This window comes from Scleropages formosus, chromosome 7 (genome assembly GCF_900964775.1).
Source record: "Scleropages formosus chromosome 7, fSclFor1.1, whole genome shotgun sequence".
In the NCBI taxonomy this organism is placed as follows: Eukaryota; Metazoa; Chordata; class Actinopteri; order Osteoglossiformes; family Osteoglossidae; genus Scleropages; species Scleropages formosus.
The window spans coordinates 30,392,688-30,407,563 of record NC_041812.1 but is presented as its reverse complement, the minus strand read 5'-3'; the positions used below and the strand labels follow the sequence as shown (position 1 = coordinate 30,407,563).

Genomic DNA, 14,876 nt, shown 5'->3' with positions numbered 1-14,876 from the left:
AGGTTTGAGTACCACCTCTAGTACCCTTCAGTAAGGTGTTGTCTTTAAAAATTGCTCCAGTAAAACTACTCAGCTGTGTAAATCATGGCCCAATAACTATATGCTATTCCCCGAAACTATAGGTAGTTTAACGTTGTAATTTGCTTTGGAAAGAAGTTTCAGCTAAATGAGTCTGGAAGCAAATGTGTCTTTCTCATATTGTAATACTTATTCAGTACAAATCAACAGATAATGACACATGGGTGCAATTTATATGTGCATTCTGATATATGTGATTGAAGTAATGCTTTTGAAGGATGCGCACACGTTGTCTGAGACCGCTTGTCCCGAGCGGGGTCGCGGCAAGCCGGAGCCTAACTCGGCAAAGCAGGGTGCAGGGCACGTACCCAGGACGGGACGCCAGTCTGTCGCAAGGCGCCCCAAGCGGGACTCGAACCCCAGACCCCCCAGAGAGCAGGCACGGGCCAAGCCCGCTGCACCGCCACACCCCCTTTATGAAGGCCACCCATAAACAAAATATTTTCTACCTGTGATTCCAGTAGGAGACATTCAGTCATCGTTTCCAGGATGACTTGTTGTAGTGTGAAATATTTTATTGAAGATCTGATTATTTCATACTTTGGAAGCAAAACTCTACTTGTATGTTTCTGACATGGCATTGATATGAGTAATGCTGTAATTTGGGCATAATGCAAAGTTCGACAGTCAAGGATTTCATGCAGCTGTGCTATCCAGCTGTGACAAACAATGTACGGTATATCCACACAGCGAGAACAAGGTACCCCACCAGTTTAACTTTGTTCCCCTTCTTTATTGAGAACTATAGCTGAAGCAAAACGAAATACATTTTTTGTCAAACTGCCATTGGAATGTCGGGAGAAATGTATCCTAATTAACAAGTTGGAAGACTTGGAATGTTTGCTAGAGAGCTTGTTCCTGATTTCTTTAATGTAAATTTGTTTGGATTATTTCAGTGATGAGGGATTGGTGTATAATGAACTGTAGTATAATGACCCTCAATTATTCCATTCATCCTGCACTATCAATACCCGTTTGTTATGGTCAAGGTCCAAAGTGTAACCCAGAAGCATTAGGTGCGAGGCAGAGTATACCTCGGACAGGATGCTAGTCCATCGCAGGGAAATCACACACACACTCAAACGCTAAGGTCAATTTAGAGGGATCAACACACCCAGCAACACATTTTTTGGACTGTGGGGGGAAACCAGGGCACCCCAAGGAAACCCACGTGGGAAGAACATGAAAACCAACCACAGACTGAACACCCACACCTACTTCCTGCACCACCGTGCCTCCTATGACCCTCTAAAGCTAAATGGTGTGTGTGTATTTGCTATTAACAGTTTCATTTGCAATAGGGGGCACAGTGGCGCAGTGGGTTGGACTGGGTCCTGCTCTCCGGTGGGTCTGGGGTTCGAGATCTGCTTGAGGTCTCTTACGACAGACTGGCGTCCTGTCCTGGGTGTGTCCCCTCCCCCTCCAGCCTTATGCCCTGAGTTGCTGGGTTAGGCTCTGGCTCCCTGTGACCCCCCCCCAATGGGACAAGCGGTTCAGACTGTGTGTGTGTGTGTTTCATTTGCAATAGTGAGAAAACAACACAGCGAGTGCTAATAGCCTCCTATTGCAAAATTAAATTGTCCTCTTTTTCAGTTATTTTGTTCATTTTACTTATTGGCACCATGCAGAAAAAAAGTGTAAATATTATTTGCTTCATTTAACAAACAGTGGGGTAAACCATCCCACTGGCTACATTGCCCTTTTTTTTTTCCTGCATGCAAGAAGTTGAGTCTTCTTTCAGTGACACCAACGAGTCTCACTGATTTCTCATGTAAGTAAAATCACACACAAAGGATTTTTTTTTTAAGGTTTAATCACATATGTAGAAATTCATAGATCATAAAAATCCTTGGATTCTTTTTTTTAATCTTTCTATAAAGTATCAGGTACAGTAATGTTTTTAACCAAGTCATATTTCATATAAGGAGAATTTACAACTACTATCACAAAGCTCATGAACACCATGTAAGTAAAAACACTCAATAGATGTGAAACATTTCTCTTTCAGATTTTTTGTGTGCATTATGGCTGAGAAAAAGCGGTACAAGAAAAGCGTTTCCGTCCTCATCACTTGATAACTTATTGCACAACACAGAAGAGCTTAAATCCAGCACTTTGTTGCACTGCGCTTTAAAAGGTCGCTATTATGCAAACACAGAGCATGAAAAAAAACTCCATCAAATAAAAAACTGAAATCACAGCTGCACTTGCGACAAAGTGATCTCTGAAGAGTTCTGTTAATATTAATATTTTGGATGAAAAGGAGTTGGATCCAGCTCTATTTTCACATCTGCTATATGTCTCTCACGAGTTTCCCTGGGCCTCGTCCACTTCCTGTCTCTTTGCAGATGCACATGAGCCTTTTGGTGACTTTGGTGATGACCAGAAGCTCTTTCTGCACTACTTGTTGAAACATAAGCAGAAAAAAAGACATACATGCATTCATGTAGGCAGTACGACACATGACGGTTGACTGGGTTAGGGTTAGGACAGTTCTGGAGCAGGTCACACAGTGCTTCCTCTTGCTGTCAACAGTCAGGGCCTTATTGCCCTGCAAAAATTATCTAGAAAAAAAACTCGATGAGGTAAATAAGGAGTTAAGACAAGTTACTTTATAAAGTATATACAGCAACATGGCATCAGGTGTATAATTTACGTATGTGCTGTGTTCACTTAAAACCGTGACCGCTGCTCTCGATTCCTTGAAACTTACCTCTGCTCATACCACTCTGAGTAGCTGTCTCCAAAGAAGTGCCTGTAAATGTACTTGTCAAGACCCTTAAACATATCCATGTTAAACTCATCCATATTCTTCAAATAGTCCTCCACACCACTGACAAAGTCCGTGAACATCATCTGATGGTGGATGAAGACGCCGTTGTCAAAGAAACGGTCAATGAAGTGCTGTAGTTCCTCCCAGCGGTGAAAGTGGTCTGTTTCTTGCTGGAGGTAGCTGTAAAGGAGCTGGCTGAAATCCTCCATGCGGACCGGGTCCAGAGGCTTATTGAAGAGGCTTATGGACTCTTGGTATGCGCAGTCAGTCACCCCGGAGCATCCTCTGAACATTCCTGCATCAAGGACCTCGTGCGGATAAACGTGAACTTTGACGCCTGGAGTCTGCCCGTCACCGACTGCCTCGAAGTTGTCTGAGGCCCTCGGCAGGAGTTGAAGCAGAGATTTGTGCTGCCAGAACAGCCCGGTGCCACGGTGGTCCAAACACGTCTGCCTTTGCTCGCAGCGCTCCCCTCTGGAATCTCTTCTTTCAAAAGGTCTCCTCATATGATGCCATTCATCCTTGCCAAAAAAGCTCTTGGCCGAGTCCTTGTAATAACGGAAGAGAGGGTTCACAGTGTCTGGGAACTTCCTGAAGGTCTCCTCTTTATCCTTCTTGATCTGCTCATGGTGGTGAACCAGTGCCTTTGTACAGTTCTTCGCAACATGCTCCATGTCCTTAACTTTGTCCACTGTGCCATAGATGTCCCCTGTCGCCCTCTCATCTGTGGCCTTCATATACAGCTTCTCCCACAGGTCAGAGCGCTGCCGCTCAAAATTCAGCTTCCTTTCCAGCTCCTCCAGACGGGCCTGTAGCTCCTCTATTTCCTTGTTGGCCATTCCTGCAGGACCCACATACCCCAGCTCCTCCTTGAGGAGGCCCGTCACCCGCCGCTCCCTGTCCAGCTCCCTACGCAGCACTCGAGCCTCAGCAGTGAGCACCTCCCTCAGGACCATGAAGCTCAGCATCCGCTGGCGCTCCTCCTCCTCGTGACCCTTGCTCTGCTGGCTCTCGTGCAGCACGGAGTGCGTGTCGACGCCCTTCCACTCCAGGTTGCGGATCTGCGAACGAAGGTTCCGCAGCTCCTCCTGCAGAGTGGACACGGACTTCTCCTCACACTCCAGTGAGCTCTTCAGCTGCTGGCTCTTCCTTGACACCTGCTCCGATTCTCGATCCTCTTCAGTCCTGCCACTCTCCTCGTGTTTCAGTCGAATGTCCTCTTTCTGGGTTCAGTTAAAATATATTTTCAGAAAACTGTTCAAGTACATGCTACGCACCTCAGTGTGTTACAGCCAACTTGCAGGCAATAATTACCTATAAACTTACACTGTACATGATCAGTGACGTTGCAATGGGATTTTTCAGGAAACACAACAAATTATTATGCCACACATTAAAAATTTAAATTTATTTCTATGAAATGAAATACAGACACTCCTCTACTTACGATGGTTCGACTTACGATTTTTCGTAGGTACGATGGTACGATAGCGATACGCATTCGGTAGAATCCGTACTTCGAATTTTGAATCTCAATCTGTTCCCAAGCTTATGATATGTGGTACGATACTCTCTCCCGATGCTGGGAGGTGGCAGCGAGTCGCAGCATCCACTCAACCGTGCTCACGGTCTCTGTATCGATCACGCCAATGAGTGTAAACAATCGATACTGTGTTGAAAGCATTTTTTTTTCGTGTCTTCACATCCCATCATGTCTACTAAACACCCATGTGCGTCTCCTGCTTAAATTTGCCCAGCTGTAGGCTATGGGTAAATGACCTGAGCACGTTTCAGGGAGGCCAGGCTATGATGTTCGGTAGGTGCGGTACTCCATTCTTTTTCCACTTACGATGGGTTTATCAGAACGGAGCCCCATTGTTAATCGAGGAGCATCTGTAGTTCAAACAGTGAAACGGTTCAGCATAGATGTGAGTTACCTGGGGCTCGTCCTCACTGACCACGAGCTTGGTGCTCTCTCTAATGTTCTGATCCATATTCTCAGCGAGTGGTGAAGCCATGCCAGCTTTCTCCTGCAGGTCCGCCACCACGGACTGAACCGCTCCCTGGACGGAGACGGATTGCCGGCCGTGAGCGCATTTGTAACTGTCATACGCCAAGCTCTGCTTGAACTCACTCCCTTTGACTTTGTCGTTTATCCCATTCAGCTCGTTAACTGCAGTTCGCTACCACATTGGACGAGTGACTCCAACTACATCTCTCAAACGTTTAATAGCAAGAAACACTCGGCTGAAGTCAAGCTTGTGAAACGCTGCAGTCCATCTGCATCATATCCTAAAAGAATGCATTTTGCTTGTAAAAGCCGAGCTCTGAGACATGTAGCATCAGGTGTTGAAATGCCCCGATGAACGTCAAAGAGAAAGTGTTTGCCAGTTGCCTGGGAAGCAAGCATTTGCTTGCACAAAGCAATCTTGTCATAGATTAAAACTACCCAGTAACACAAGTAAGAGAAGTGTACCGAAATAGTGCCTCTCCTTTATATGATCACAATTTTTCTGGGAAAAAATTGGCAACTGAAGTTTTACTGTTATCATGCATTCAGTTTTTCTCTCTTGCGCAAGCAAGGAAAATGAGGTAATGGGGAGGTTGCAAAAACTAAGTATAGAGGAACAAATAAAGCTTTGATTTTGGTTTTTATGAGCACTCTTTTACTGTGAAAAAATCCAGAATCCAAATTGTCATGTTTCATTGACCTTGCTATCCTCAATGACCTTCTCACATGAGCGCTGATCTCCTCTAGCATCCATAAGATCTTCCAGTCGAACCGTCTCCACCTTCGCCTTCTGCATCTCCTGAACGTGAAATGTACCTGGAGAACAGCGGAACACTCAAAGACTTCCAGCATGGACGGTAAAGCAGGAGGAGAGACGCACTGGAGCGGTGGGATGCAGCTGCCCGTCACAGAAATACAAACTGGTCACGATCAAAAATGAGCCCTAATGAGCTCTAATCAATGCCATTGATCAGGTGCGTTCAGTCTGATACGAGGTTTAGCAAGAAACGATGTACTATGGAGGAGGGAATAGGTCCACCCCCCCGACTTTCAGAAAAATGCCACATTGGCACCCCGAAACCCTTTTTTTGTGCAGGAATGAGTATGGATGAGTGACCCATTGTAAGTAGTGTATCTAGCAGTGTAAATCACCTTGGTGAATAAGGTGTGTGGGCTCATAACACTACCTAGTATCCATTGAAAGTCGCTTTGGAGAAAAGTGTCTGCTAAGTGAATAAATGTAAATGTAAATTTAAGTATATAATGTGTTCTGCATCTGTCCCCCGCTCCATCTCAATTTTCATATTTAACCAAACACGTAGGAGACAGCAACACATACTCACCATATAAGTAGCCAAGGCTCAGGCTGAGGGTTACGACCAGGGCTAGTAAAATGCAAGTGCTCAAGGTGCTGCTGAAGATACCGTGGATAAGAGTGATCACCCCTGGCTCCACAGTTTCTGGTTCCTGCCTCTGCATCTCCTTCTGTCCTGGTTTAGGTTGCTCTGGCTGTCCAGAAGTCCCACCCTCAGCGGAGACAGGGGCCCCAGCCAGTTTGACTCTGCGTTTTCGCATGAGCGGACCAGGCAGCTGACCCCTGGGCTCCTCCTCGCTGCTGCTGGAGCCTCCTGCAGGGGGTGCCACCGGGAACACTCCTGCATGTGGGCACGCATGCGAACACAGGGCAGAACATAACTCATCTGGTTCTTCTGCTAGAGCTCCCTTAGAAACCAAGATGAGGTTTACGTAGGAAACTCGCTTTCATATCCCTTGCTCGGCTCAGCGCACTCACCCCGTACATTATGAGCTCCCATAAAAAAGAAATGCTGTGAATGAAAAGACATAGAGCTTTTATATAGGGTGTTATTCAGTACCGTAGCATTTTGGCTTGGTGGTAAGTACCGTTTTGGTTACTTGCGCAACAGGTATTTTATGCTGTACAAACCCCATTTCCAGAAAAGTTGGGACACTTTCTAAAATGCAATAAAAACAAAAATCTGCAATTTGTAAATTCTCTTCAACCTTTATTTAACTGGAAAAAAAGTACAAAGAAATGACTTTTAGTGTTTTGGCTAAGCAACTTGATTGTATTTTGTAAATATAAGCAAATTTCGAATCTGATGCCATCAACACATTCCAAAAAAGTTGGGACAGAGGCGAAATAAGAGTGAAAGTTTATAGAATATTCAAGTAAGACCGTTTTGGAAGATTCTACAATAAGCAGGTGAATTGCTAACTGGTGAGGGTATCATGACTGGGTCTAAAAGGAGCATCCACCAAAGACGCAGTCTTTGCAGACAAGGATGGGTCGTGGCTCATCAGTTTGTGCCAAACTTTGTGAGAAAATTGTCAATCAGTTCAAAAAGAACATTTAAGAATTTAGGTCTTTCACCATCTACAGTAGATAATATTCATGTAACCATGAAAAGATTCATGGACTCCAGAGAAATCTCAGTGCGTAAAGGGCAAGGCGTGACCTTCGAGCCCTTAGATGGCATTGCATGAGAAACTGTCATGCTACTGTGACAAATATAGCCACGTGGGCTCGGGAATATTTCAGCCAAGCATTGTCACTTAACACGGTCCGCTGCTGCATGCAGAAATGCAACCGGAAACTCTATTATGCAAGGAGGAAGGCATGCATCAGTTCTATGTGGAAATACTGCCGAGATCTCTGGGCCTGAGCTCATCTTAGATGGACTGAAAGGTCGTGGAAACATGTGCTGTGGTCAGATGAGTCCACGTTTCAGCTTGTTTTCGGGAAAAACGGATGTTGAGTTCTCCGTGCCAAAGACGAAAAGAACCATCCAGACTGTTAGCAGCGAAAGGCGCAAAAGCCAGCATCTGTGATGATATGGGGGTCCATCAGTGGCCATGTCATGGGTGACTTGCATATGTGTGAAGGTACCATTTATGCGGAGGCGTTTATTGGGATTTTAGAGACATATGGTGCCATCAAGGCAACATCTTTTCCCAGGAAGTCAATGGTTATTTCAGCAAGACAATGCCAGGCCTCATTCTGGACATGCTACAACAGGGTGGCTTTGTGGACACAGAGTGCATGTGCTTGACCGGCCTGCCAGCAGTCCAGTTCGCACATCGCAAAGAGACTCAATGACAATGACAATCATGGACTGCTGAGCAGCTGAAGTCTTGTAACAAGCAAGAATGGGCGAAAATTCCACTTGCAAAACTGCAACAATTAGTATCCTCAGTTCCCAAACGATTAAAAAGTGTATTTAAAAAGAAAGGTGATGTAATAGAGTGGAAACATGCCTCTGTCCCAACTTTTTTCGACTGTGCTGCAGGCATCGGCTTATAAATTTGTTTATATTCAACAAATAGAATTAAGTTCATCAGTGAAAACACTGAAAATCTTTTATATATCCTTTTGTCTGTTAAATAACGGTTCAAGTGAATGAACAGATCAGATTTTTAATTTTTGTTGTATTTTTAGAAAGTGTCCCAACTTTTCTGGAAATGGGGTTTGTACAACAGCGTATGTCACACGTTTCGGGACAGAGATTCGGTGCCTCAAACCCGTAAATATTTGTCCCGCGAGGGGGTCAATCTGGTTATTTTCCGGATAATTCGCAGTATTAACTTCTACATCATCCCGAATGCCGTGGCCACTAGTGTACCGAAGGGTCCAAAATGTGCCGCTAATACAGATGCTGGAAACAGACACAGACGTTCCCTCGAGAAGTTTATTAACGCGGTAAGGCCATAAGTACACCGACTACGGTACATACTTCCTACATCCTATCTATCACGCTGACCATCACAACCAACAGTTAAGGTAAATATGAATCACAACCGAAATGGCACATTCAACATTTACTTTTAGAAATAAACTATAAACATAAATATTAACTTCAATCATATAAGCAACTTTTATAACACCAATACAGGGGCAGACAGTATATAGTGGCTAGAGCTACTGCCTTTGGACTCGAAGGTTGCAGGTTTGAGCCTCACCTCTGGCTGTAGTACCCATGAGCAAAGTACTTAGCCTAAACTTCTCCAGTAAAATCACCCACCTGTATAAATGGGTAAATAAATTATTTATTTATTTCTTATTTGTTTATAAGTTGCTTTGGAGAAAAGTGTCAGATAAATATAAGTACCTTTACACTAGGGTAAATAAAGCCTTTATCTAGGGACAAAATGTTGATAAGGCATATCTAACAGCATAGTGTTTGTGTGCTTTGCAGCGAGAAAGACAAAGGTAGTTGTTTTGTAAACCTTATTCCTTTACACCATAAACACACACACACAGCCTGAAACCACTTTGTCCCAAGTGGGGTCATGGTGGACTGGAGCCTAACCCGGCAATACAGGGCACCAGGCTGGATGCGGAGGGGACACACCCAGGACGGGATACCGGTCCATTACAAGGCACCCCAAGCAGGACTCGAACCCCAAACCCACTAGAGAGCAGGCAGAGGCCAAACCGGCTGCGCCACCGCATCCCCCTTCCATAAACACCCATGAGCCAAATTATCAAAACGTCCCCATCCAGGCTGTACCCTGCCCCGCAACCAATGCTTCCAGAATAGGCTCCGCACCTCCGCAACCCCGCACTGGATGAGCTGTTATGGGTCACGAATGAACGATGAATGACAAAAATATCACACGAAAAGCAACTAGGAAATAAAAAAGTCGTTAGTGATGCAATGCTACATGTTGGTGTTGGCATTATCAGGCATATAAATACCTTTCAGTTTGCTATTTCAATGCATTTTTTTGGAGGATACATTTTTCATCCGTGAACCAATCATTTCTTTCCATAACACACACACACACACACACATTTTCAGAACCGCTTGTCCCATACAGGGTCACGGGGAACCGGAGCCTAACCCGGCAACTCAGAGCGTAAGGCTGGAGGGGGAGGGGACACACCCAGGACGGGACGCCAGTCCATCGCAAGGCACCCCAAGCGGGACTTGAACCCCAGACCCACCAAAGAGCAGGACTGTGGTCCAACCCACTGCGCCACCGCACCCCCCCCTTTCCATAACAAATAACGGTAATTCGAACCCCTCGCAAGAGAAATTATAAGGTCAATATAAATTCTGACTATATGGGTCAATATAAGGGTTCAGATGTTGTTCTACAGTGTAAAATTGGAAGGCCATCATAGTGGAGACAGGCTGACATGGGGAAATGGTTAACGCTCACCGAAACAAGCTTGTGGTAACTCGAAACTTGCTCTGTGCCGGAGGATCACATCACATGAGTGGAACCCCTTCTACCCCGAGGATTAGGTTACACTCACATGGGTGAAACCCCCAGTCATGAGCGTTGAGTTCATGCTGAAAGGGGGTGAAACCCCCGTGCTCCACGGCAACAGTGTCACATGCGCAATGCCATGACGCTGATGCTGACTGGCACTCGTTCATTTTGGCACCATGTAGGGTTTGGGGGCGGAAAGGGGGACAGACTGGGCTCAGAAGGGGAAGGGGGAACCCCGAATGTTGCTCCAGTCATACCAAAGGTCTGAACAAAGTTGTATCGCAGAACACAGATGCTGGAAGATTAGAGCCGACCTCAAGAATTCACAGTTGCACCCTCAGGCTGAAGAACGGCGTCGGGCAATCGACACACAACGATACACAGGTTTACCGCAATCACGTCAAGACTTCACAGGAAGAAGAAAATCAAAGTGCATCCAGCAGCTTCCTAAGACGATTCCCACAATGCTTTGATGGTAATTCGCACGCAGGTTGGCGGAACACAAGCGCAGTCACACTCTGCTTAGTGACGGCGTTGTGAAACTCATGAACCCGTGGGCCGTCGAAAGTACCCAGCTTGTTAACGTCAAAGCGGTGCGGAATTCTGCGAACCGCGTGCCACCGGCGTTCTACGGCCGGAGCAGTTGAGCAACTTCAGCGCGATATCGATTTCGCTGCGGGTCACTTCGGGCCACATGGACCAAGGGTAGCTGCCAAGCAAATGCCCTTTAGGGCGGCTCCTCAAGTCACTCAGGCCTTCTGGAAGTTTCCATTCACTTCACCACAACACTTGCATCTGCATCAAGAATTCACAGGAAAGAATGTCATTTCTCATTATGTATTGCTAGGTTTTATGGTTTTTTTATTTTTTTTGCGTACAGTCGTGGCCATAAATCAAAGTTATTCAGTCTGAGGTGTTAATAATTTTGCCAATACCATTTCTTTTTAATATCAGATTAAAAAGGATATATTAACTTGTGAACCAAAAAAAAGGTCTTTAACATCAACGGTGTGGAGACCAAATACTTTGGTCAATTTCCACTTATTTTCAGAGAAAATTGCGAGTTATTTGCAAATAGTGCACCTGGCCGCAGCTCCATCATCCCTACGTCAATAGTGATTTTATCCAAAGCGTGCATTTCTTAAGATGGGAAGACGCTTGGAATTTGTGATGGTCACAGGGCTTTAATTCGTAAATGTGCAATTGGGCAATCCGTAAACGAAGCTCGATATCTGCATCTGTTTTTGAATATGAGGGTTTTTTGACTTCCTCCTAATGAAATTGAAGGGAAGAGTCCTAGACGTATGCGCACGGCTCAAAGTAGAGCGAATTGTCAAGAGGAGGAGGTAATGTGAGAGAAGCGGCACCCCTTACGGGTCTGGGCCACGCCGATGGTGTCCAGGTGGAATTCCCTTCCATGTGGCTCCGCCCCTTCTGTCTTAGGCCCTGCCCACATGGCAAGCTCCGCCCCCTTCATGCTCGCAGATCGCCGCATCGCAGCTTCAGTTCCCAGCCCATCTGCCCCCACCTGAAGAAAAAAAAAGAACCACTGTCTCACTGTCAAAACTTGAAAAGGGCCTCAAGGAGCAAGAGAAATAATTTCAGAAATCGGCGACACATTTTAAGGTGTTCAAAGGAGCTATACTCAACCTCTCGGACAGGCTCCGTTTCCTCTCGCGCTTCCTCTTGCTGGTAAGACTCGGGACCTGAAGGAGGCAAAACAGATGAAAAAATTTGTTTCTGGGGTATTTCTCCATAATTTACAACACAGTGTTTGACTGGATCAGCATTTCATTTTTCCCCACCGTTCCCATCAAGTGTTAGGTTTTTTAACCTTTATCATGTGTAAATGTGTGTTTTATCCTACCGGGAGGGATAAGAGCAGCCTGCAACATGGTGATCAATGGGTCCATACCACAGGGGACTGGCAGCCCCTCCTGGTCCTGGTCCCGGTCCCCGTCCCCGTCCCGGTCCCTCACCTCCTCTGTGGAGGGAGGGCTTTCAGAGCGGCTCTCGCCACCACCCCCTCCATCCTCAAGCCCCAGAGCCTCAATATCCGAGCCCTTGAGAACCACAGCAAACAAGAGCGTCGGGACACTTCCAGCTCAGCTCTGCGTTCTTCTCAAGAGCCCCCCAAGAAAAAAGAAGGGCCACCGTGACACCGTCACATCGCTGACTGCACCGGCTCCACTCACACCCAGCCAGCACGCGGCCACAACGTTTGCTGCGTAACACGGGAAATGCGTTCGCTTCTACAGGAAACGTCACGCGACAGACGACTCTGGAAGGAAGCTTCCAAACTCGGGCTCGTGCAAAAATCGCAGCGTGCATCGATGGAGCGTAAAAGAGCAGTCCCTTCCCCGACACATCAAGATTACGCGGCGAGGACGTTTATGTCCCTATCCGACGATCCCACACGTAATGTCTAAACTGCATTCGTCCTGTGGGAGATCAACTCATCTTCTACCAGGACACAGTAAATAAGAGTATTCTAGCATGGTATGTCCCATACAGGAGCGAGACAGCTATTACAGCGTTAAAACCTCTCCAGTTTATACACTCTGCTGACATCCATCTAGTCTAATCTGTGATAAACACCATGCCAGCCACTCATCTGCAGTAGCCCTTTGACCTGATCAGGGTTGCGGGGGGTGCGGAGACTATCTCTGAGGAGGGGTACCCCCTGGAAGGGATGCCCGTGTGTCACAGGGTAGCCACACACACACTCACTCACTCGCCCATACACACACTATGGGCAATTGAGCCGTGATCAAAGCAAGGCCTCTAAATATAGTTTGTTTAATTCACAGACTTTCTCATGCAAAAATATCCCGGTTAATCCTGGTAATGATGTGAGCGGATTAATAACGAGTGAAAAACTACTTTGATGATCTGCATGCAATACGTGCCCTTCTAACAAACACACCTCATTACTAATGATGGTCCACGGAGAAGAGTCCGTGTCGCTCGAGCTCTCGGACATCTTCGCTGCAGCTGTCGGCACAAAGAACAAGGTAGCGATGGAAAACGATCACACTGATACACGGTATATAACAACAACGACAATGACAACAGTAACAACAGTTGAAGACAAACACCAGGTTTCCATGGTCTTCTCTCACAGAAGGCTGTTTAAACACCAGCATTAATGATCTCGGTCACTGTGTCACTCGGAAGTGTAAGTGTTGTACGGCGAAGTGACACAGGCCACCGGGGAAATATGATAATTGATAAGGAAAACAATACAGTCAATAATAATTAGCCAGTTGTTTTCTCACTTTAATCCGTCACTTCTGAATCAGACGTTAAACATTGAATGAGCTCACAGAAAGATGGAAACCAAGAGTGAAAAGCTGTGCCAAATATCCAATGTACCCAGAGGATAGTACTGTACTACACTGAACACTACCACATGTACCAAAAGTATAGTACCGTACCTCACTAAACACTATCATGTGTACCCAGAGTATAGTACCGTACTACACTACACACTACCACATGTACCAAAAGTATAGTACTGTACCACAATAAACAGTATATGTACCCAAAATATAGTACTATACTACACTACACACCACCACATTTACCCAGAGTTTAGTACCGTACTACACTAAACAGTATATGTACCCAGGGTATAGTACTGTACCAGACTAAACACCACCACATGTATCCAGAGTATAGTACCATACTACACTAAACAGTATCTGTACCCAAAGTATAGTACTATACTACACTAAACAGTATCTGTACCAAAAGTATAGCACTATACTACACTAAACAGCATCTGTACCCAAAGTATAGTACTGTACCTCACTAAACACTATCATGTGTACCCAGAGTACAGTACTGTACTACACTACACACTACCACATGTACCAAAAGTATAGTACCGTACCACACCAAACAGTATCTGTACCCAAAGTATAGTTCTGTACCTCACTACTAAACACTAACACGTGTACCCAAAGGATAGTACCGTACTACACTGACTAAACACCACCACGTTTACCCAGAATATAGTACTGTATTAGACTGTTTACACACAGAAATCGCGCATGCTCTCTTTTGCCTCGCGCTCGCGCACAACAGAAGAGACACGAACTAAGACGGAGATTCATTCGCACACGGAGAGAGAACACAAGAGACGAAGTGCCGGGCGACGTTAAGCTGTCGCGCGCTCCGTACGAACACGTGCGTCGATGCGAAAGGAGGATCCGGCGCCGCGATCCTGATCCGCGCTCCGGCTTCACTGACACCCGGGCCGATGTGGCCACGAGCACCGCCGCCACCCGCGTCGTCGTCGCCGGGCGGGATCACGAGCTGCAGAAAGAAGGGGTTGACAGCGGGGGGGACACACGCGGTGTCACGTGTCTCTTTCCAGTCAGTGCCTTCATTCTCACACACACACACACACACACAGGGCGCGTTCGCATCACTTCGCGTCCTCCTACTCTCTCTGTCTGCATTTCCGAATCCATCATCATACATCGCACTTGGGGACAAGTGGTGTGAGAGGAGCGAACGGAGCGCGTCATCATCACCTCCTATTGGAGCCATAGAGCCCGAAAATGCGCCTTTCTGATCAACGGCCACCCAGAGGAAACATCGAGAAACTATGTAGCCACGTGACAATTGAACCCCCGTTCGAGGGGCTCCGTCCTTCTCCTGCCCTCACTTTTAAAACACACATCCATAACCTGGTAGGAAAAACACTGCTGGAACAACTGCAGCCGTCCTCCTTGGGGTTGGTCCGTCAGCACCTCTGAGGACCTTCTC

General features: G+C 46.2%; 1 protein-coding gene across 9 annotated transcripts; it reads right to left on the bottom strand.

The window, feature by feature from the left end:
* Window positions 1-1,900: 1,900 nt before the first annotated feature.
* On the bottom strand, window positions 1,901-14,622 carry LOC108929086 (cell cycle progression protein 1-like). 9 transcript variants are annotated; one of them, XM_029253780.1, is made up of 10 exons: window positions 14,225-14,622; window positions 13,027-13,094; window positions 11,968-12,163; window positions 11,751-11,806; window positions 11,475-11,628; window positions 6,206-6,517; window positions 5,581-5,678; window positions 4,789-4,914; window positions 2,792-4,074; window positions 1,901-2,481 (listed from the first exon to the last, which is right to left on the bottom strand). In XM_029253780.1, exons 1-10 carry the CDS (start codon window positions 14,586-14,588, stop codon window positions 2,322-2,324), a joined length of 2,817 nt encoding a protein of 938 aa, XP_029109613.1. In that variant the 5' UTR covers window positions 14,589-14,622; the 3' UTR covers window positions 1,901-2,321. The 9 variants fall into 9 exon arrangements, with proteins under 9 accessions (XP_029109613.1, XP_018598927.1, XP_018598937.2 ...); XM_018743411.2 differs by having other exon boundaries at window positions 1,902-2,481; window positions 5,563-5,678; window positions 14,145-14,621; XM_018743421.2 differs by having other exon boundaries at window positions 1,902-2,481; window positions 5,563-5,678; window positions 14,225-14,621.
* Window positions 14,623-14,876: the final 254 nt, after the last annotated feature.